General features: G+C 37.6%; 1 protein-coding gene and 1 non-coding gene across 2 annotated transcripts in view; one reads left to right on the forward strand and one right to left on the reverse strand.

Annotated features, from left to right (window-relative positions):
• The window catches only part of SNX27 (sorting nexin 27), an 85024-nt gene that overhangs the window by 7206 nt on the left and 53050 nt on the right, over window positions 1–24768 (forward strand). Inside the window, exon 2 of the mRNA XM_032646869.1 lies at window positions 15642–15873. Coding sequence (XP_032502760.1) covers window positions 15642–15873 — 232 coding nt within the window. The remainder of the gene's footprint in view (window positions 1–15641; window positions 15874–24768) is intronic.
• On the reverse strand, window positions 7978–8050 carry TRNAG-CCC. Its single transcript has one exon. It is a non-coding gene; the product is annotated as a tRNA-Gly (tRNA).

The following is a 24768-nucleotide window of genomic DNA, read 5'->3' on the forward strand; positions in this document are numbered from 1 at the left end:
TTGCCGTGCTAAAAAGTTTGGATTTTATTCCGTTTTTGAGGTCAGAATATCGTTGTATGTGCATTAATACCCAGGACTCCCTGAGAATTTAGTTTTTATTTAATTATTTACCTGAAGAGGTTGAATAACATTTCCAAGGCCAAAGAGGAAAATCACTGTTAGAAGAATTTCAGAGCATCTACTCTCTTGGGCTGTCTTGTACTATATAAAGAAGGGAACTAAAGACAACTAAGCTCTAATGCCCAGAGCTGGGAGCAGCTGGTGAGGAGCTGGTTGCCTTTAATTTGTATATGTATTTTACTCACAGCACAGTTCAGCTTCTCAAATATCTGTTTCTCTTTCTCTTATGTTTTATATGACTGTACTTACTATTGTGTTTACAGTTGGTAAGTTTGATCCTATATGCTGTAGGTCCACTTGTGCTCTGCCCTACAGATGTTCTGTTTTAGCTGTATTCCTCTGATTTGAAGATGCCTCCTTTAATTTAAATCTTTTATTTTGGCAGACAGCATGTTGCTGGGAGTTGAGTGGGACGGAAGACAGACAGGAAACTTAATATGTATAGTACTAAGATTTATACCTGAAGTCTACATTCAAAATGAAAATTCTTACAAAGATCCTTCAAATAAGTTTGTTTATTTATTTATTTGTATGTGTTGGGTCTTCATTGCTGCGCGCGGACTTTCTCTAGTTGTGGCAACTGGGGGGCTGGTCTTCGTTGTGGTGTGCGGGCTTCTCATTGCGGTGGCTTCTCTTGTTTCGGAGCACGTGCCCTAGGCATGCGGGCTTCTGTAGTTGCAGCATGCCAGCTCAGTAGTTGTGGATCGTGGGCTCTAGAGTGCAGGCTTAGTAGTTGTGGCGCACTGGCTTAGTTGCTCCGCGGCATGTGGGATCTTTCCGGACCAGGGCTCGAACCCACGTCCCCTGAATTGGCAGGTAGATTCTTAACCACTGCACTACCAGGGAAGCCCCAGATAAGTTTAAGAATTGGTGGTGACTGTACAGTGAATTTCTCCTGTCAGTATTGTGAGGGGTACTTCAGAATTAGATTTTGTGATATGGTATCAGTCAAATGCTAGGTAGTATGTGTGTAGTCTTTTTTGTTTATTATATTGCTCCCTGCTAACTAATAAGGTTTTCATATAGTTGAGGAAATACACCTATCTGCAAGGTATTAAAGTTGCAGAGTAAGGTACTGCATTACTCTTATGTGTACTTCCTTTAATGAACTTCCGTTGTTATGAAAACATCTTTTAAAAAAATGTTTTTTGCTTAAGCTATCTGAAATTGCAGATTCTTATGTCAGACCTCAGAGCAAGACTAGAATGACAGGTCTGTGTATTCTGTGGACTTGAAACACAAGTAATTAGTTTACTTCTATTTGGAAAAGTACAGAGCAGTCTGCAGAGTCAGCTGCTTGTGTGGATTTTCTCCCAGCTGCTTTGAAGAGGCTGATTACTCTTACAGAACTATTCAGTGCGATTAACCAGGAAGCTCTCTCTCTCCCCTCCAACCCCCTGCCCTCGACAGTACTTTTATATCTGTGGACCTGTCTAGTTATATTTATTTAGTATGTTTTGAAAATTGATTAACTTAATATTTGGAGATGTGATGACCTCTGTGAAAGTTTGGGAAACTTCTTCCACTTCTTTTGCTGATCAGTTTAGTCATGATAAAGTTTGTAATTTAGTGTGCAGTTTGTCTACTGAATGTACCATGCAGGTTACTTAATTCTTTTTACCCAAAATTATGATCATTTTGATTCTGGTAGGGTTAAAAACTATTTTTTGGATCTGTTTTCTCAAGGTACGTAACTTGCATCTCTTTTCTTAGAAACGACAGTGAGTTTTGTTCTCTTTACCTGGTGTTTTGAATCCAAGGAAATGTGACACTAAAGTTTCCCTTTCTGAATTGTGTGCTAATAGATTATTTTAGATTTCCCTGGCCTACCAAATTATCCTTTATGTTTCTGATTTGGAAAAGGTCTTACTGTAACTTTCTTCTTATTCAATATGCTGAAATAGACTACAACTTAACAAAAACTGTACTGTAGTCTGTGTTCCTCAGCTTCCAAAAGAAATTGTGCAAACTTAATTTGGGTTAAAGGATGGTATTTGATTGCCGAAGGGCCATATGACTTAAAAAGTATCTTGTTATTCATTTCTAAGGGCTTCTTACATAGATGAAGGTATTTTGAACTGTTTTTTAGGTAGTAGTGATAGATTTACACTTCTCCTCACACTCAAATACAGTACCTCTGGAGACGAATTGAATATTTAGGAAATGGGTGTTGGGATTCAGGGTGCAGTTTGTCACCGCAGAACAGAGTTATCAGATCACATGAAGAATCATGTTTTTAATTGCATTATGTGATAATTCAGAAATAGTAGTGAAATAGAACTTTAAAATATTAAGATTCCTCCTTTGGTAATTTACCTGACTTGCAAACTAAGGTTGTTGATAAAGCAAGTAGATTTTATTCTTTAATTAACTTTCACTGTACACCAAACTAAAAACATTGGGGAGTTGCGTTTAAATTGGCCATTTAGGCAATGGTTCAAATTATAGCAGATCTCAAAGACTGAGTTGGTGTTGAGAAATGCTTTAGGACTGATTATGTTTTTTTTGCTGGTGAATAATTGATTGAGGGGGCCTGAGAAATAGGGTAGATAGGAGGAGAATGAGTTAGTCGGGTTAGGGAAACCATTATGGCTATTAGCAACTTTCTTACCTTTATCTAGCATTCATTATCCCCGCAGTGTGAAGAAGTAACCTATTTTCACATCTAGCTTTACATTTAAATTGAACCATAGAGTTGTTATATGCTGATCAAGTTTTTAAAGACAAAAGTTGAAAAGTAAGCAAACAAAAAAATCTTATCCAAACAAGATAAATGCATACTTTTATAGCTTTAGTATCGGGAAATTTCTTTAAGACGTTACTGGTAATACTTTAGCCTCTGTCGTGTGAGGAAACCCATTGTGCTTAAATTTTTTTTTTTTTTTTTTGTGGTATGCGGGCCTCTCACTGTTGTGGCCTCTTCTGTTGTGGAGCACAGGCTCAGGACGCGCAGGCTCAGTGGCCATGGCTCACAGGCCTAGCCGCTCCGCAGTATGTGGGATCTTCCCGGACTGGGGCACGAATCCGTGTCCCCTTCCTTGGCAGGCGGACTCTCAACTACTGCGCTACCAGGGAAGCCCCTGTGCTTAAAATTTTTAACTAAATGTGGTACATTTAGTTTTTATGAGATGAAACAATATAATTATAATAGATTATTCCCAGAATTAACATAAAATACAGGCTGCTTTTTAAATGTCAACATGTTTATTTCTTATTCCTTCTTCTTACCTCATTTTGCTCTCCTTGGAATCAGTGTTTATTTTTTAAAAAATTAATAAAAACAATTTACTTTTATTTTCAGTATATTTCAGTAAAAGAAAACATAGCCTCACTTTGGAATTGCTTACATAATTGAATGTCATATTTTACTCTTAACCATTATTTTTATTGCTACCCACAATAGAAAACAAAATGATCACTAATACTAAGGCTTGAAAAATGTAGAGCTTGCATAATATTTTTAGTACTTCCCTCTAAATACTGAAACCAGTATAAAAGTTAAAAATAAGGAATGAAATTATGGAAGTGCATGAAGGAAAACCAGTATTGAGTTTATGTGCTAATCTTAATAATTTTTTTTCATTCACTCAGGGATAACTTTTAATGAGTACTTACTACATGACACATACAATATTAGACACTGGGGATAGGAAGCTGAATGACATGTAGTCTTTGCACTAAGGAATTTTAGGTTTGGTGGAGAAAGCGGCAGCCTTAGGTTATTTCTTAAGCATAGTTGACCTGATTCTTATTCCTCCTCCCTAACCTCCCCCGTCCTGCCTCACCACAATGGGATGAACAAGTTTAGAGCAATTCCTCCAAGCCGCCATAAGTACTCTTCTGCCCTTAGTTATCTAAACTAGTAATGCAAGTGCCTAGAGACTATGTGCATGTTCACAGGAGTCTTCCAGACACAAAATGTACTAAAACTAGGAGGACTGTATAGTTTATTGTCCAGACCAGGACACTTGAAAGGGGCCCATTAATTATGCTAGGATAAAAGGTGTAAACTAGTTGTGTCCTGGCCATGTGGAGCACAGATCCAAAGCCTTAGTAATTTTAATATAGGAGGCTGTTTTAAAATTCTAAGACTAGAATTTTGTATTTTATTAGGAGGGAAATGAACAAGTTTGTTTTTATTCTTGGTGTCAAGTTGTTACATTGGCCTTACAGGTAATTATTAGATAACAAATGAACTTTTCTTCTGAATAGCTTGATTATAATTTTATATTGATTTTTAAAATCCTTAAAACCTTAAGCCTTATTATACTTTTTTTAAATTGAATGACAAGATTCATTTATTTAGAAATAAGTCTACCTGTGTAGATTATATTTGTTTCCTGACTGCCTTGGAACTAGAAGTTTTGAGGAATCTATTACTCCTTCCCAAGTAGTAAACCCTTGTTACTTGTGGCTGGAGGTATTATGGTCGAAAGACAGATGATGCTTATTTGTACTTTTCCTGCCTCAGGCAGCATTCTTTGTGAATAGAACACCCAGCCAAAGGTAAAAAGTCCCAGTGATGGTGAGCAGCTTATTTGACATGTTATTTATTCTTTTTTCCCTCTTTGGGAAGACTAGATGCTGATTGACATACCTCTCAGTTTCTCAACCCTGCCAGAGCCATACTTTATCGTTATTAGTACTCTCTTTTGCCCAGCATTAACTTTTTGGATGTAGGTGCTTTAAAATATTGGTATAAATGTTGAATTTTGCTTTTGATACTTAAAAAAGGCTTTGGTAAGGGTTTGTGAATTAGGGCTCTCCAAAGAATGCATAGCCTCCACCATTATAAACTTCCCCCACCAGAGAGGTACATTTGTTAGAATTGATGAGCCTACATTGACATATCATTGTCACTTAGAGTCCATAGTTTATTTTAGGGTTCACTCGTGGTGGTGTATATTCTATGGGTTTGGACAAATTTGTAATAACAGTATCTGCCATTGTAGTATACAGAGTAGTTTCACTGCCCTAAAAATCCTCTATGCTCTGACAATTCATTCCTCTCTCCCCCTAAGCCCTGGCAACTACTGATCTTTTTACTGTCTCCATATTTTTGCCTCTTCCAGATTATCATACAGTTGGAATCATATAGTATGTAGCCTTGTCTTCTTTCACCTAGTAATATACATTTAAGTGTCCTTCATGTCTTTTTATGGCTTGATAGCTCATTTCTTTCTAGTGATGAATAATATTCCATTGTCTTCTGGATTTACCACAGTTTATCCATTCCTCAACTGAAGGACATCTTGGTTGCTTCCAAGTTTTGGTAATTATGAATAAAGCTGCTTATAAACATCTGTGTACAGGTTTTTGTGTGGACAAAAGTTTTTGACTCCAAAGAGTGTAATTGCTGGATCCAGGTGGTAAGAGTATGTTTGTTTGTTTGTTTTTTTTTTTGCGGTACGCAGGCCTGTCACAGTCGTGGCCTCTCCTGTTGCGGAGCACAGGCTCCAGATGCGCAGGCTCAGCGGCCATGGCTCACGGGCCTAGCCGCTCCGCGGCATGTGGGATCCTCCCGGACCGGGTCACGAACCCCTGTCCCCTGCATAGGCAGGCGGACTCTCAACCACTGCGCCACCAGGGAAGCCCCTACCTTGACACTTTTGAGGAGTACTGGTCAGGTATTGTATGCCTGACTATTAGAATTTGTCTGATTTTTTTTCATGATTAGATTGGAGTTTTGGTGATTTTGGGAGGACAGTCACAGAGGTAAAGTATCATTTTCATCAGTTCATATCAACTGTACATACTATCATCATGATTTATGACTGTTGATATTGACCTTGATCATCTGGCTAAAGTAGTTTGCCAGGTTTCTCGACTTTAAAGTTATTCTCCTCCTCCTCTCCCCCCTCTTCATACTGTACCCTTTGGATAGGAGTCACTACATGCAGCCCACACTTAAGGAGTGGGAAGTTATGCTTTTCTCCTTTAGTATGTAGTAACTGTATAATTTATTTGAAATTCTGCATAGGAGAAGAATGTCTCTTCTCCCCTGTGTATTAATTTATTCTGTCATTTATTTATATCAGTATGGGCTCATGGATAATAATTTTATACTTCGGGTTGTATAACCTGACACTACCACTTTATTTTGTTGCTCCAGTTGTTCCAGAATCAGCCATTGGTAGCTCTTTCAGTTGGCTTCTGTGCCCTTCTACCATACTCTCATCAATGTGTGTTTTTTTGTTTTGTTTTGTTTTTGAGCACTTCCTTACTTTCTGGTACTACACAGTGCTCCAGGCTCATCTTGTGTGTTTCCTGCCCCAGTCCTAGAATCAGCCATTTCTCCAAGAGGCACTGGTTCTTTTTACTGGAGAATGTTATTAGAAACCAAGATCTAGGCATTAGGTATGGTTCTTGCTAAGAGGGTGTACTTTCAGGCCCTCTCAGCTGTCAGAGCAAAGAAATATATGTGTGTTTATTAACTCCTATATATACACGTATCTATAAATATTTCTATATGTAACCATCTGTATCTATATTAAGTTAAACATGAGTTCTTACTGATGTCTCTAGCATTTCTTCATTACCATATGGATGTTTTATCCCCTTCCTCTTGCTGATTTGTACATTTCCACTCCAACAGTGAGAAACTTGGCTCCCTACATCCACCATTTATTTACTTAATTTTTCAATTCCAGTGTACATGTGTAGTAATACCAGAATTGTTAACCTGTACCCCTGCGGGAAACAACTTTATTAACTAGAATACAGTATTTATGTGCAGTCCCTTTGGCCTTTAATCTTACAGAATTCATTCATTTCCAGTTACTTAGGTCTGTACCTTTTCCCTCCTACCCGCTTCCATGAGGTTTTTTGAAATAGAGGCCTGCGTACTGCAAAAAAAAAAAAAAAAAAAGAGATTTGAAATACAGTTAGATTCTCTTGTTATAGCCTGGAATTCTCTGAACCTATGATTTAACAAAAAGTTGCATATATTAAGGTTTACTCTCTGTGTGGTAAAGTTCTGTAGGTTTTGACAAGTGCATCCTCTCATGTATGCAGTGTTACAGTATCATACGGAATAGTTTCTCTGCCCTAAAAATCCCCTGTGCTTCACTTATTCATCCCTCCCCTCCCTCCAAGCCCCTGGCAGCACACTGATCTTTGCCTTTTCTGGAATGTCATATAATTAATTGGAATCATACAATATATAGCCTTTTCAGATTGGCTTCTTTCCCTTAGCAATATGCGTTTAAGATTCCCGCATGTCTTTTTGTGGCTTGAGAGCTCATTTCTTTTTATAGCTGAATGATATTCCATTGTCTAGATGTACCACTTTTGTTTATCCATTCACTTATAAAGGACATCTTGGTTGCTTCCAGTTTTTGGCAATTATGAATAAAGCTGCTATAAACATCTGTGTGCAGGTTTTTGTGTGAATATAAGTTGTCAACTCAATTGGGTAAATACCTAGGAGTGTGATTGCTGTATCTTATGGTAAGACTATGTTTAGCTTTTTAAGAAACTGTCAAACTGTCTTCCAAAGTGGTTCTACCATTGAATGAATTGCTGTTGCTCCACATCTTCACCAGCATTTGATATTATTGTGTTTTTTTAACCAATCAAATAGGTATTTAATGGTATTTGCAGTTCTCCAATGATGAGTGATGTTGAGTAACTTTTATATGTTTATTTACCATCTGTATTTCTTCTTTAGTGAGGTGTCTGTTCAGATCTTTTGCCCATTTTTTAATACATTAAAAAAATTTATCTATTTATTTATTTTGGCTGTGCTGGGTCTTTCTTGTGGCCCACGGGCTTCTCTAGTTGAGGCTCATGGGCTCTAGAGTGCACAGGCTCAGTAGTTGCAGAACTCGGGCTTAGTTGTGGTATGTGGGATCTTAGTTCCCCGACCAGGGTTAGAACCTGGGCCCCCTGCATTGGGAGTGCAGAGTCTTAACCACTGGACCACCAGGGAAGTCCCTGCCCATTTTTAACTGGCTTGTTTTCTTATTGTTGAGTTTTAAGGTTCTTTTATATTTTGGATACAAGTCCTTTATCAAATATGTGTTTTCCAAATATATTTTCCCAGTCTGTGACTTGTTTTTCTTAACAGTGTCTTTCACAGAGCAGAAGTTTTTAATTTTTATAAAATTCATGTTAGCAATTTTGTCTTTCATGGATCACATTTTTGTTGTCTAAAATCTCATTGTCATAATCACTAGATTTTCTCCTGTGTTATCTTTTAGAAGTTGCATTTTTATAATCCACTTCTTAACATAACGTTGGCCCAAACATATTTACAGATTATTTTGTTCTTCATATTTACAATTTTAAATGGTTGCTTTATAGTTAAATTGTTTTTCTATAATTTTCTTTATCATTCATTTCCCCCTATTGCTGACTTTTTATAAGAACAGAAATTTGGAAACAACCTAAATAATGAACATACTTGTACCTTGCTTTTTCTGTGTTCAGGATTATTTCATTTCTTTCAACAAATACTTGAGAATGGTCCAAATGCCACTGTAAAGTTCTTGCCCTCATGGAGCTCATATTATGATGATTTCCTTAGGATAAATTCTCAGTAAGGCCATTTTGGGTTGAAAGAACATGAACATTTTTATGACTTTAGATGCATATTACCAGTGAAATGGCTTTCCATTTTCTACCTGTTTATGTAGTCATCGTCTCATTTTCCACATAAGTTAACATTAAGAGTAATTGAGGTAATAGTTTTGTGCTTTTAAAATTGTTAACCAGATTGTTTATTAGAAAAAATGCAAGCGTTTTAGAAACCTTTGACCATTTACTTTCTCTAGTTGTACTTCTCTTGTCCTGTCAGTAAATTAGGTGTTCTAAAATGTTATTATTTCTGAAACAAAATTCCAAAAAGTTCATGGTATTTAGTGGTCTGGCATTGTACTTTGGTACAGACACGATCAAGCTTGACTTCTTTTGGCTATTTTTATTGCTTATGCATGTCTGAATCCCTTATCTCCAGAGTGTAAGGGCAAAGTACAGCATGATTGCTAATACAATTAGTCAGTTATGTGACTTGATTGTTTGCCTAAGTTAGATATCAAAGAGGCAGAGGTGGATGAAAAGGAGTCAACCTAAGCCAGCCAGATGATTTAACTGGAAAATTTAAAAGGACATGTCTTTACATTTCAGTAGAGTAGTTCCTTGTTTTTATGGTCTAGTGTCTAGTATAGATGTACTCAACAACTGGGCAATGAACCAGTGAAAAGTCAAAGGAAGGGTTGTTCTTTTGATGAGTTAGGGGACTGTTTTTCTCCAACTTGTAAGATCTTCACCCAATTTCCAAGAAAATATATTGCAGAGAAGATAGGGAGTTTGTTTAAAAAGCTTTGTGTAATTGAAAAGATAGAAAAGCTATGTTAAATTTTTAAAATTACCCATAGTTCCATAGTTACCCTAACTTAGCTATTTTCATAGTTTACATACTGTTTCTATTTGGGGGCAGAAATATCTTATGTGCTCATAAGATCACAATGGACGATATTTTTATATTTTAAATGCAAAAAAACCTCAAACAATATTTATAGTCTTTGTTTTTTGCATTTTACATATTATAAGGACTTTTCCATGTTTGCATATAGTCTTCATAAATATTTTTTGAGTTGTAAGTTCATTTGCTTGATGTACTTCAATGTTATTAGAAGTTTTTCTAATGTTAGCTATTTGGCTGGACAAATTCTTTTTCAAATACTCTGTGAGAAGAAAATGCTTTACAGCCTTGAATGCTTAAAAATCTAACAAGGGGATACTAGGACTCCTAAAAAAGATCAATTATATTTATAATGTAATACAATAGTATTAATCAAGTGTTGAGTGAGTTTGATGTTTCTCACATTATGGCTTTAATAAACTAGACGGAGATGCTGTTGCTCTCTGGCTTAATTTTATAATCATCTGTTGCTGACATTCTTAACTACACTAGGCTTGAAATACGTGTCCTGTTGTTTTTAAGAGGTTAAGACAAAAGGCCAAAGCAGTAGTAGGGGTAAAACTAGCTCTGGCTTAATTTTCTCTTCATTATTTTGTTGAAATAGGCTTGTAAGACGTGAAAGTATTGAAGGCTTAGCTTATTTTCCACAAAGATATGGGAGGTGAAGGAAAAAGGGTGTGTTTTATCCATTAAACCATTTTGTACTGCAGATATGTGTAGAGATTCATCTATTAGGATCTTCATAACAGCATTGTCAATAACAGCAAAAAAAAAATTCAGAGTAATCTAAAAGTAGAATAGGGGCTGTTTCACTCTGATGATGGACTATTTTACATTTATAAATGAGGATATTATATAATTTTATTTTAAAATCAACTTTATTGAGGTTTAATTTACATACAGTCAAATGCACACATTTTGAGAGTTTTAAATCTGAGAAAAGTATAGATCCATTTAACTACCACCCCAATCAAGATATAGAGCACATATGTTACTTCAGAAAGCTTCCTTGTGTCTGTTGTACCCCCTACCCCCGCCCCCTTCCTGACAGACAACCACTGATCTGATAATTATCACTATAGAATAGTTTTGTCTATTCGGAACTTCAAATAAATGAAATCAAATCAAACAGACTTTTCTGTCTTCTTTGCTCAGTGTATTTTTGAGATTCATCCATATTGTGGGCATCAGTAGTTTGGCCCTTTTTATTGCTGAGTAATACTCTGTGGCATGAATGTGCCACAGTTTATCTGTTTACCTCTTGGTAGACGTTTGGCTGTTTTCAGTTTTGGACTATGATGAATAAAGCTTCAATGAACATTCAACTATAATTATTTGTATGGACATGTTTTCATTTCTCTTGGGTAGATACGTAGGAGTGGAATTGCTAGGTCATATAGTAAATGTGTTTATGTTTCACATTATAAGAAACTGCCGGATTGTTTTTGCTTTATGCTCCCATCAGCGATGCATGAGAATTCCATCTCTTCCACATCCTTGGCAAAACTTTTTTTATTTTAACCTTTCTGTGAACATGTAGCCGTTGTGTTTTAACCTACAGAATTGAGAAGTGTCTCCTACTGCTTGCAGTTATAGGACTTTATTGTCTGTTTATTACATGCTGCCTCTGGGGGACTTTAATTACTTTCCTGCGTGTCACAGGGGGTCAAAATAATATTCTGCTTACCACATAGAATGGCTCCTTGCTGTGGCACGTATAGTGATTGGCTGTGTCATACTTCCATCCATACCTAGTTTCATTATATACAGGTTCCTTCATAAACAGTATACAAATCCTGACTATTTAGAACTTTTTTTCCCTGCTTTTTTGGGAGTGTTTATATTAGCTTTGCAGTTTCCTTAGCTGGCTAACTTTAGTTGAATAAAAGTCTTACTTAAAGCCACTCCCGTTAGCTAGCTAAAGGCCTCTCCAGTGGGGTCAAATTTTGGTCTTATGTAAAAAATGAGGGGCATTTTATTAAAATTATCAAGTGTATCTTTACAATGCTGAAGACACAAAGTAATTGGGTATCATCTAGATGTGTAAGGAAACTAAATTTTGGTCTTAGTTGTGGATGGTTGGATTTTTTGGTTGCCTTCTTTTTTCCCTCAACATTTAATTTATTTTTTAAATTAATTAATTTTATTTATTTTTGGCCGCGTTGGGTCTTCCTTGCTGCGTGCGTGCTTTCTCTAGGTGTGGCGAGCGCGGGCTACTCTTCGTTGCGGTGCGTGCACTTCTCATTGCGTTGGCTTTTCTTGTTGCGGAGTATGGACTCTAGGCACGCGGGCTTCCGTAGTTGTGGCTTGCGGGCTCTGGAGTGCAGGCTCAGTAGTTGTGGCGCATGGGCTTCGTTGCTCCAGGGCATGTGAGAACTTCCCGGACCAGGGCTTGAACCCTTGTCCCCTGCGTTGGCAGGCGGGTTCTTAACCACTGCGCCACCAGGGAAACCCTCTCCACATTTTATTTTGAAAAATTTCAAACATACAGAAAAGTTGAAGGAATTGCACGAGAATACCCGTTTACCACCTAGATTCTATAATTAACATTTTACTGTATTTGTTTAATCACATATCTGTTGAAAATTTTTGATGGTGTGTTTAAGCCTTTCTTTGTAGAAAAAGCATTGATGGGTAGAACTTACTGGGCAGTAGTTACTTTTGTGTGGTATAGGACTTAGTGGTTCTCTAAGTGGTAGTTCTCTTTTGAAGTTGACTCTCTTGTGTTTCCTATTATCATTGGTTGAGAGCTCAGTCATTTATTTTCAAATGAATTCCATCTAGATTATGTTACAAAGACAAAAGAAAAGCAAGGGAAATTGGTTGTAGAAAGGGTTTGTTTGTATCATCAGGAGGCCAAAATACTGCCAACCTGCTTGCCCAGCTGATAGAAGTGCTGTCACATGAATAACTACCTTTTATTGAGTGAGTACTGTATTCTAGAGCTTTATCTCATTTGGGGTCTTACAACAACTCTGTTATATTATTAGCCCCATTTTATGAGTTAAGAAATTGAGGCTTAATGAGATTGAATCATTTGCCAAATGTCTCATCTCTTAAAGGGCACAACTGGTATTCAGACAGAAGTCTCTCTGACTCCAAAACCCATGCTTTGAACCAGAAGTCTTTAGTGCTGAAAGTTCCCTTTCTGCAGAATTTATAGTTTACATTCATTTTTGTCTTCAGAATCGGCCAAATTGGGCCACACCTAATATGAGTCTGGTATAATAGCATTCTTGGAAAAGGGGAAAAGGGGAATATCATATAAACATTTTTATGACTATGAAGGGCTCTTAATTCTTGAGGAGGGAGGGCCCTTTTTGAAATCAGGCATCCTGGGGTTTTTACTGACCTATTTCATTCTCTGAAGAATTAAGGAATTTCCAGCTTGTATTAAATTATGGAATGTATAGAATTCCTTCTATAGTTGAACCAGATAAGTATTAGCAAGTGTGTTTAGAATATGACACTGGTAGTTCTTTCCTGTTTTTTTGTTTTTGTTGTTGTTTCGGGTTTTTTTAAGAGGGTTCTTGGGATGATAGCCAATTTGAAGCTTGGTCTTACTATTAAAGAAATGAAACCTAAGCAAGCTTCCTTGCTCCCTGCCTGCTTTTGGAGTAAGCCTCACTTAAGTTTGCCAATTTTCAGGGCTTATTTCTGTGAGTGACCCAAGGAACAGTGTATTCTAACTTGAAAACTGAATGGGTGGAGGTGATGCATTGAAAACAGTAGTTTTTAACCTTTCTGGAGATTACATACTCCTTTTTTGAAGCTGATGAAAGCTGTGGGCCCTCTTCCCAGAAAACAGTGCATATATGTAGACAAATATAATTTTACATACAAATTCTGTACGGGTTCACTGACCACCGCCCGCCCCCAAGCCTATCGACAGAGTAGTCCAGATTAAAAATCCTTTAAAATTAGGAAAAATTAGGGAGCTGAAAAATAAGATTTGAGCATCAGTTCTTAAACTTTTTTCACAAATGCTGATCTCATAAAATTGATTATACTAACATAAAAATCATGTTTTAGTATCCAAGATATTTACTTCAGTCTCTACAGTATTAGTTTTCCTCACTTTGTTAAAAAAAAAAAAATTAACAAGGATATTCATGAGTTAAGCTAAGATTCCTAGGGATAGGTCAGATTCTCTCTGTTGATTTTTAACTTTTGCCTTTTCCATTTTATTTCTTCTACCATCAAAATATTTTCCCAGAACTAGTAATTAGGTCAAAGATTCAGATGAAATGCTTTACCAATCCCCAACTTTAGGTTTACATTTATTCTTTAACCAAAATCTCTTCATAACCCATAGGTACATAGTACTTCTTTCCTTAATATACTTTCTGATATGAGTGTTCAGGCATTGATCTTGGCAAGTTACATGTTTTATTACATTAATCTTCACAACGACTCTGTTAGGGACTTATTATTGTCTCTCTTTTATAGATGTGGAAAGCAATGCTAAGAAAGGTTAAATGACTTAAGACCAGTTCTGGCAGGGCCAGGATTTGAACCCATGTAGATCTAGCTCCAAAGCCCATTTTCTTCTGTTTTACCATCCTGCTCTATGATCAAAGAACTGACCACTTTTTCTGGCCACTGGTCTGACCTGATCTGAATTTTAAAAGCTCAAATTTCCATCAGTGGAGGGAGCTCTTTATTTTCTTCTATAGCTAGCCAGTTGTAAAATTGCTGTAGTGTGTGTGTGTGTGTGTGTGTGTGTGTGTGTGTGTGTGTGTGTGTGTATTTAAGTTAGATTTTAGGTTGTGAAATGTCAAGAGCACTGAATTTACTGGCTAGATTGTTAAACCTAGAATAAGGAAGGAGGCTTAGCTGGATGATCTCCTGCCTGTTCTGTTTATATAAATGGATGTTTCAGATACCATACTCTGACAGACAATTCCAGTGATTGAAAAGTTTGTGGAAGGCTTGTTACTAAACCTAGCATCATTTGCAGGAAGGAAAAACCCTAATGGTTTGGAACAAGAGTGAAAAAGAGTTTAAAGGGTAGATAAGCTTTTATGAAATTGACTAAAGGCCAGGTGTGTATTTCCTAACCCTCTTGGGATAGCCATGGGGGGAACCTCCAGGTCAACTAGCTGCCTAGTGGTTTTTGCTCAGATAACGGGTGGGGTCAGCATTCTGGGAAGGTAGTTCAGTTTGCTGAGTGAGTTTTGTGAGACTCAGCATCTTTCTTGACAAAATTATTGTTCTTCCAAACCTTGTACTTTTCCTAGTTTCAGCCTTTTTATACACAGTGGAACAGGAAGGAGAATGTGTAGGTTGATTTACTGTGTAAACTTAGCGGTACATTTTTTAGTTTGAACTGATTACACAGGGCTTTAAGTGAGATAGCACAGAACAGAAAAAAAAGTAGATACTAATTGAAGTGATTGGGAGAACAAAGGAAGTTGGGTCAGATAATAAAATTTTAGAGAGTTTATCTCCTTGCCTTTTTAAAAACTGAGTGATAGAGGAAACTAGTGTGTATGAAGATATATATCATTTAATTCCCAAGGTGATGAAACTTGGTAGAAAGGAAAATTAAGTTGACCGATTTTAAGATATGGGGAGAAATCAGATACAAATGTAAAAGAACTATCTTAAGTCATACTTTTTGGGTCTTTACAAATTAAGGGAGCATATTTTGTGAAAAATTTCTTTTGACAGAATTCCGAATTCTAAGAAATTTAAAAAGGACAAAGAACAGTTCAAATGGCAGGATTGTTAAAAGCCACTTTATTGTATTGTATACGTGCTTAGTTAGGATGAGGAAATTGGCTTTAAAAGCTTTGTTCCCTCATCAGCTTCACCCTCCTTCCCTTGTGTTTTCCTGAGACTGTGTGCGAGGTTTTAGCATAGAGGAAGGGTAGGTCCTTTCACCTGTTGCCATTTTTTCCCCCTGCCATAAGTTCACACACACTTTTTCACATTATGATTTGTAAAAACATAAACAGCTTTTCTGGAACCAAACTGATCTTTTTATTTTGTGGTTCATACTTCATGACACTGGAGTGGGGGCAGGAGGGTGGAGCTATAAGGTGTTTGGACCCTTCTGGTTTATGGGATTGTCTTTTTCCCTTTTTCCCCTTAGGAACGGCGTGAATGTTGAGGGGGCGACACACAAGCAGGTGGTGGACCTGATCCGAGCAGGCGAGAAGGAATTGATCTTGACAGTGTTATCGGTACCTCCTCATGAGGCAGATAACCTAGATCCCAGTGACGACTCGTTGGGACAGTCATTTTATGATTACACAGAAAAGCAAGCAGTGCCCATATCGGTCCCCACATACAAACATGTGGAGCAGAATGGTGAGAAGTTTGTGGTGAGTGTCAGCCCAACTCCATCCTCAAACACCTAGCTTTTGTTTCTCCCAATCTTATCATTTATGATATATATTAGAGCACTAGGATAAATGACTGCCACCTAGGTCAGTTTGCCTACCAGGAATATGGGTTTACACATAAATAAAAGACACTGGCCCTGATTTATTGCAGGGAGTGAACTACAGTAATGGAAGAAGAGGCATATTTCTGCTTAAGTATAACTCCATTTTATTCTAGACAGTTTTAAGTTTGGATTTGGGCCTTTTGCAATCATGTGTGAGTTTATTTTGTTTGTTCTTTTATTGGTTGTCATATCTCTTTGCTAATAGCAGTCTCTCACTGTTGACTCTCTAGAGTTATAGAGCAAGATTAATTTTAAAGTGTGGTGTGTCTTCCAAAACATTTGGGTAGTACAGAGTTTGTCCATGTCAGAACCTACAAGTGCCCTATACCCCACTTCACATCTTGTTCTTTTTCATTTTCTTTGGAGATATCTGTGTGAATGATTAATTCTGGTTTTCTCCAAGGTCCTCATTATATTCTGCATGCAATTCACATGGGCTATTTTATACATTTCCAGTTTCTTGCTGTTGTAGATATGCAGGAAAGCCCATCTTGAATTCTGGATGATGTGTGCCAGCCCCTTTCCCAAATGCCTTTGTTTGTTCTTTAAAACCTAATTACAACTGATAGCCCAATCTGCTTAATTTTTCCCTTGGTTGCAGTATTCTTTATTTGCCTTTGATTATTTTGGGAGTGATGGTATAATGAGAAATTCATTAAGCTTTGTGGAAAATGTAGGTATTGGCAAACAGACTACATGTGTTTAAAGCTGATCTGCTGTTTAATGTTACAGTCTCTGAAACTGAGATTTGTCCCCTGTATAGGAATGAGCTACTAGATATTTATGGTAAATTCTTTTTAATGGGGAGATGAGAAAAGCAAGCAAGGAAGCCTGAAAAGTTCCAGAAGGATCAAATAATGTTTGACTGCATCTGTAATTTAGCTGGAGATGATAGCATGTAGGTTTTATGTCAGTCTGGTCTATGTATTCTCCGAACCATGCACACAAAATTTAGAGTTTTGTGTTTCAGAGGTGCTATACTTTTTTTTAACCATTTTTAAAATTGAAGTATAGTTAATTTACAATGTTGTGTTAGTTTCAGGTGTACAGCAAAGTGATTCAGTTATACATACACATGTATATCTATTCTTTTTCAGATTCTTTTCCATTATAGGTTATTACAGGATAGTTCCCTGTGTTTCCCAAGTAGGTCCTTGTTATTTATCTATTTTATATATAGTAGTGTATATATGTTAATCCCAAACTCCTGATTTATCTCCCCCACCCCAACCTCGTGCCCCATTATCCCCTTTGTTAACCATAAGTTTGTGTTCTGTGTCTGTGAGTCTGTTTCGTAAATAAATTCATTTGTATCATTTTTTTTAGATTCTGCATATAAGTGGTATCATATAATATTTGTCTTTTTCTGTCTGACTTACCACACTTAGTATGATAATCTAGAGGTCCATCCATGTTGCTGCAAATGGCATTATTTCATTCTTTTTTATGGCTGAGTAATATTCCATTCTGTATATGTAGCACGTCTTCTTTATCCATTCATCTGTCATTGGACACTTAGGTTGCTTCCATGTCTTGGCTGTTGTACATAGTGCTTCTATGAACATTGGTGTGCATGTATCCTTTCAAATTAGAGTTTTTCTCCCGATATATGCCCACGAGTGGATTGCTGTGTCATATGATAACTCTATTTTTAATTTTTTAAGGAACCTCCATACTGTTTTTCATAGCGGTGGCACCAGTTTACATTCCCACCAACAGTGTAGGAAGGTTCCTTTTTCTCCACACCCTCTCCAGCGTTTATTATTTGTAGATTTTTTTAAATGGTGGCCATTTTGACTGGTGTGAGGTCATACCTCATTATAGTTTTGATTTGCATTTCTCTCATAATTAGCAATGTTGAGCATCTTTTCATGTGCCTCTATGTCTTCTTTGGAGAAATGTCTATTTAAGTCTTCTGCCCATTTTTTGATTGGGTTGTTTGGGGTTTTTTTGATATTAAGCTGTATGAACTGTTTGTATATTTTGGAAGTTAATCCCTCATCGGTAGCATCATTTGCAAATATTTTCTCCCAGTTCGTAGGTTGTCTTTTCATTTTGTTTATGATTTCCTTTGCTGTGCAAAAGCTTTTAAGTTTAGTTAGGTCCCATTTGTTTATTTTTGTTTTTACTTCCATTACTCTAGAAGATGCATCCAAAAAAATATTGCTATGATTTTGTTTTGTCAAAGAGTGTTCTGCCTATGTTTTCCTCTAGGAGTTTTATAGTATCTGGTCTTACATCTAGGTCTTTAATCCATTTTGAGTTTATTTTTGTATCTGGTGTTAGAGAATGTTCTAATTCATTCTTTTACATGTAGCTGTCCAGTTTCCCCAGCACCACTTATTGAAGAGACTGCCTTTTCTCCATTGTATATTTTTGCCTCATTTGTCATAGATTAATTGATCATAAGTGTGTGGGTTTTTTCCTGTGCTTTCTATCCTGTTCCATTGATCTACATGTCTGTTTTTGTGCCAATACTACACTGTTTTGATTACTGTAGCTTTGTAGTACAGTCTGAAGCCAGGGAGCATGATTCCTCTAGCTCCATTCTTCTTTCTCAAGATTGTTTTGGCTATTTAAAGTGTTTTGTGTTTCCATACAAATAAAAAATTTTTTTGTTCTAGTTTTGTGAAAAATGCCACTGGTAATTTGATAGGGATTGTGTTGAATCTGTATATTGCCTTGGGTAGTCATGGTAATTTTAACAATATTGATTATTTCAATCCAAGAACATGGTATATTTTTCCATCTGTTTGTGTCATCTTCAGTTTCTGTTATCAGTGTCTTATAGTTTTTGTAATACAAATCTTTTGCCTCCTTAGCTAGGTTTATTCCTAAGTATTTTATTCTTTTTGATATGATGGTAAATGGGATTGTTTCCTTGATTTCTCTTTCTGATATTTCATTTTTAGTGTATAGAAATGCAACAGATTTCTGTATATTAATTTTGTATCCAGCAACTTTACTGAATTCATTGATGAGCTCTAGTAGTTTTCTGGTAGCATCTTTAGGATTTTCTATGTGTAGCATCATGTCATTTGCAAACAGTGACAGTTCTGTTTCTTCTTTTCCAATTTGGATTCCTTTTATTTCTTTTTGTCTCTGATTGCTGTGGCTAGGGCTTCCAAAACTGTGTTGAATAAAAGTGGTGAGAGTGGGCATCCTTGTTTTGTTCCTGATCTTAGAGGAAATGCTTTCAGCTTTTCATCATTGAGTATGATGTTAGCTGTGGGTTTGTCATATATGACCTTTATTTATTTTATTTTAAAATGTATTTGTTTTGGGCTACATTGGGGCTTTGTTGCTGCGCGCAGGCTTTTCTCTAGTTGCGGTGAGTGGGGGCTACTGTTCATTGCGGTGTGTGCGCTTCTCATCATGGTGGCTTCTCTTCTTTCTTGTTGCCGAGCACGGGACCACGGGCTTCAGTAGTTGTGGCACGTGGGCTCAGTAGTCGTGGCTCGAGGGCTGTAGAGTGCAGGCTCAGTAGTTGTGGTGCATGGGCTTAGTTGCTCCACGGCATGTGGGATCTTCCTGGACCAGGGATAGAACCCGTGTCTTCTGCATTGGCAGGCAGATTCTTAACCACTGCGCCACCAGGGAAGTCCCTATATGGCCTTTATTATGTTGAAGTATGTTTCCTCTGTGTCTACTTTCTGAAGAGATTTTATCATAAATGGATGTTGAATTTTATCAAAAGCTTTTTCTGCATCTATTGAGATGATCATCTGGTTTTATTCTTCAGTTTGTTAGTGTAGTGTATCACATTGATTTGCAGATGTTGAAGAATACTTGCATCCCTGGAATAAATCCCACTTGGTCATGGTGTATGACCCTTTTAATGTATTGTTGGAGTCGGTTTGCTAGTATTTTTTTAAAATTAATTTATTATTTATTTTTGGCTGCATTGGGTCTTTGTTGCTGCGCAAGGGCTTTTCTCTAGTTGTGGCGAGCGGGGGCCACTCTTCATTGCGGTGTGTGGGCTTCTCATTGCAGTGGCTTCTCTTGTTGCGGAGCATGGGCTGTAGGCGTGTGGGCTTCAGTAATTTGGCATGCAGGCTCAGTAGTTGTGGCTCGCAGGCTCTAGAGCACAGGCTCAGTAGGTGTGGTGTACAGGTTTAGTTGCTTTGAGGCATGTGGATCTTCCCGCACCAGGGCTCGAACCCGTGTCCTCTGCGTTGGGAGGCAGTTCCTTAATCACTTTGCCACCAGGAAAGTCCCAGTTTGCTAGTATTTTGTTGAGGATTTTTGTATCTATGTTCATCAGTGATACTGGCCTGTAATTTTCCTTTTTTGTGATATCTTTGTTTGGTTTTGGTATCAGGGTGATGGTGGCCTCACAGAATGAGTTAGTAAGTGTTCGTTCCTCTGCAATTTTTTAGAATAGTTTCAGAAGGATAGGTGTTAACTCTTCTCTAGATGTTAGTAGAATTCACCTGTGAAGCCATCTGGTCTTGGACTTTTGTTTGTTGGGAGTTTTTAAATTACTGATTCAATTTCAGTACTGGTAATTGGTCTCTTTATATTTTCTATTTCTTCCTGCTTCAGTCTTGGGAGATTGTACCATTCTAAGAATATGTCCATTTCTTCTAGGTTGTCCATTTTATGGATGTATAGTTTCTCGTAGTAGTCTCTTATGATCCTTTGTAGAGGTGCTATACTTTTAATCATAAGACAAGTAAGAAGTAGAAATCAAGATTGGGCCCTAAAAATGGAGCAGATTGGATATTGAGACCTTTGGGGAATTACCTAAGACCTCGAGAACCACTGTAGACTTAGAAAAGGAATGAAACTACTAATTGTCCTTTTTTACAAAATCAACTTTATTGAGCATAATTTACTAACATTAACATTCACCCATGTTAAATGTCTAGTTTCATGAGTTTTAATTAAAGCACATAGTTTTATAATCACCACAATCAAGATATAGAACATTTTCATTGTCCCAGGAAGTTCCCTCATGCCCCTTTGTAATCAGTCCTCTTTCCCTTCCACTGCCTCTGTCAACCACTGATCACCTTTCTGTTACTGTATTTTGCCTTTTTTAGAATGTCAAATAAATGGAAGCATACAATATATAGTCTTTCATGTCTAGCTTTGTTCACTTAGTGTAGTCCTTTAAGATTGATACATGAGGGCTTCCCTGGTGGCGCAGTGGTTGAGAGTCCGCCTGCCGATGCAGGGGACACGGGTTCGTGCCCCGGTCCGGGAAGATCCCACATGCCGCAGAGTGGCTGGGCCCGTGCGCCATGGCCGCTGAGCCTGCATGTCCGGAGCCTGTGCTCCGCAATGGGAGAGGCCACAACAGTGAGAGGCCCGCGTACCGAAAAGAGGAAAAAAAAAAAAGATTGATACATGTTGTTGCATATATCAATAGTTTATTCCTTTTTAATTACTGATAGTATTCCACTGGATGATTTACTGCAGTTTATTTATCTGTTCGCTTGTTGTTGCCCATTTGTGTTGTTTCCAGTTTGGGGCTATTATTACTGAAGCTACCATGAAATAACATTAATGTACAGGTCTTTATGTAGATTTATGTTTTCATTTCTCTTGAGTACATACACAGCTAGAAGTGGAATTGCAGGGTCAAATGAGGAATTGTCAAACTGTTTTCCAAAGAGGCTGTACTGTTTTTGTATTCTCATCTGTAGTGGAGAGTTCCAGTTGCTCCATAACCTCTTGAACACTTGGTATTTTCAGTTTTTTAAATTCTAGCCATTCTAGTGAGTATAGTGGTATTTCATTCTGATTTTAATTTTGCATTTGCCTAATGACTCATGATGAGTGTATTTTCATGTGCTTAATGGCTTTTCTTATATCTTCATTGTTAAAGTATCTGTTCTGCTCTTGCCCATTTAAAAAATTGGGCTGGGGCTTCCCTGGTGGTGCAGTGGTTGAGAGTCCGCCTGCCGATGCAGGGGACACGGGTTCGTGCCCCGGTCCGGGAAGATCCCACATGCCGCAGAGCGGCTGGGCCTGTGAGCCATGGCCGCTGAGCCTGCGTGTCTGGATCCTGTGCTCCGCCACGGGAGAGGCCACAACAGTGAGAGGCCCGCGTACCGAAAAAAAAAAAGGGCTGTTTGTTTTATTTTGTTTTAAGTGTTATTTATGTATACTGTATATAAGTCTTTTATCAGATAAATGCTTTGTAAAATATTTCTCCCAGTCTGAGGCTTGCCTTTTTATTTTATTTTTAACAGTGTCTTTCAAAAAAACAAGTTTTAAACTCTGATGAAGTGTAGTTTGTCAATTTCTTTCTTTTATGAATAATACTTTTTGTGTTCTAAGAAATCTGCCTACCTCAAGAACACAAATTTTTATGTTTTCTTCTAAAAGTTTTATAGTTTTAGCTTTCTGATTTTGTAATAACTTTATTTCGAGGTATGATTCACATACCATAAATTCACCCATTTAAAGTGTACAATTCAGTGGTTCTTAATATGCTCACAGAATTGTGCAACTATCACCACAATTTTAGAACATTTTCATCATCTCAGAAAGAAACTAGGTGCTTCCCTGGTGGCATAGTGGTTGAGAATCTGCCTGCCAATGCAGGGGACACAGGTTTGAGCCCTAGTTTTGGAGAATCCCACATGCCGTGGAGCAGCTAGGTCCATGAGCCACAGCTCCTGAGCCTGTGCGTCTGGAGCCTGTGCTCTGCAACGAGAGGCCGCGACAGTGAGAGTCCCGCGCACCGCCATGAAGAGTGGCCCCCGCTCACCGCAACTGGAGAAAGCCCTCTCACAGAAACGAAGACCCAACATAGCCATAAATAAATAAATAAATTTATTTTAAAAAAAAATAAGAGGGCTTCCCTGGTGGCGCAGTGGTTGAGAGTCCGCCTGCCGATGCAGGGGACACGGGTTCGTGCCCCGGTCTGGGAAGATCCCACGTGCCGCGGAGCGTCTGGGCCCGTGAGCCGTGGCCACTGAGCCTGCGCGTCCGGAGCCTATGCTCCGCAACGGGAGAGGCCACAACAGTGAGAGACCTGCGTACCGCAAAAAAAAAAAAAAGAAACTCTATACCCTTTAGCCATCATTCTCCAAACCTCCTATCCCCTCTAGTCCTAGGCAACCACTAATCTACTTTCCATCTCTATAGATTTGCCTATTCTGGATGTTTCATATAAGTGAAGCCATATGTATTTTCAAGGTTTATCCATGTTGTAGCATGTATCAGCCAAATGACACTCCATTGTATGAATATAGCACATTTAATTTATCTGTTCTTCAATTGATGGACATTTGGGGTTCTTTATATTTTTTGCCTCTTGTGTATATTGCTGGTATGAGCATGTGTGTACGAGTTTTTGTGTGGATACCTGTTTTCATTTCTCTTGGAAAGAAATACTTAGGAGTAGAATTGCTGGGTCATATGGTAACTCTTACGTTTAACCTTTTGAGGAAATGCCAAACTGTTTTCCAAAGTGGCCGCATCATAGTTTTATTCTTATGTTTAGGTCTGTGATCCATTTTGAGTTGATTGTTGTATATTGTATGATATAAGGGTCAAGGTTATTTTTTTCCCCCATATGGGTATCCAGTTTTAGCAACTTGTGTTGAAAAGAATAATCTTTCCGCACTGAAGTACCTTGACATTATTGTTGAAGATCAGTTGAACATATATGTGTGGTTTTATTTCTGTATACTGTTCTGTTCCATTGAGTGTATGTCTGAACATTTTAATATTTATGTCATTTTGATGTTGTTCTCTTTTTAGTGTCTTTTTCATTGGGAATGGGTCATATCTTCTTGGTTCTTTGTACAGTGAGTAATTTTAGATTGTATCCTGGGTATCGTGAATGTTACATTGTGTAGACTCTGGATTCTGTGATATTCCTCCGAGGAATATTGATGTATTTGTTTTACTTGGCAGTTAACTGTAAGCTGTGTCAGCTTCTGTGAGTTGCACTTCAAGTCTCATTTCAATTCTTTCAGCTTTTGCTGTGCTACTTTTGAGTCTGTCTTGTGTATGTATCATTTAGGGAGGGATCAGCCTGAGATGTATGTGATGTTCGTTCACGGAATTAAGGCATCCCCTTTTCTGGTTCTCTTTTGGGATTCTCTACTCATTTTGGTGGCATCCATGATTGCCCAGAACCTTTCTCTCTTTCCTCTGGCCAGAAAGATGTCACAGTTTTTCTTGGAGTTTTAGTTGCTTAAGTTATGCTAATTTGTGACTGATGCCCACTATCAGGGCAAAATCCCCTAAAAGCAGGAAACTCCCCAACTCTGTCAATTGCTTCATGTTTTGACTCCCCTTTACAATTTTAGTGTACCATTCAGAATCCTCAGGTTATTGGTTTTTGTATTTTTCCAGAGCTTGTAGTTGTTAACTGGGAGGGTTGGTCTATAGAGAGTTTACCTGAAGCAGAATCTTCAGTTCTATCCATTTTTTCTTTATGTATAATGAAGTCATTATGTCTTCTTGATGAATTGACACCTTAAATATCTCTTGCATTGTTCTTTGTTCTGAAGTCTCTCTCTAATATTAACATATAGCCACTAATAGCCGCTTCAGCTTTCTTTTGGTTAATGTTTTCATTGGATTTCTTTTCCATTCTTTTACTTTTAACCTATCTGTATAATTATACTTAAAATGGGTTTCTTGTAGACACCATATAGTTGTGTCTTGCTTTTTTTGTGCAATCTGGCAATCTTGGTCTTTTACTTGGAGTGTATAGTCTGCATACTTAGTATAATTATTTATTTATTTTTAAATTAATTAATTTATTTTTGGCTGCATGGGGTCTTCTTTGCTGTGCGCGGGC

The sequence above is a fragment of the Phocoena sinus genome, chromosome 1 (genome assembly GCF_008692025.1).
Source record: "Phocoena sinus isolate mPhoSin1 chromosome 1, mPhoSin1.pri, whole genome shotgun sequence".
NCBI lineage: Eukaryota > Metazoa > Chordata > Mammalia > Artiodactyla > Phocoenidae > Phocoena > Phocoena sinus.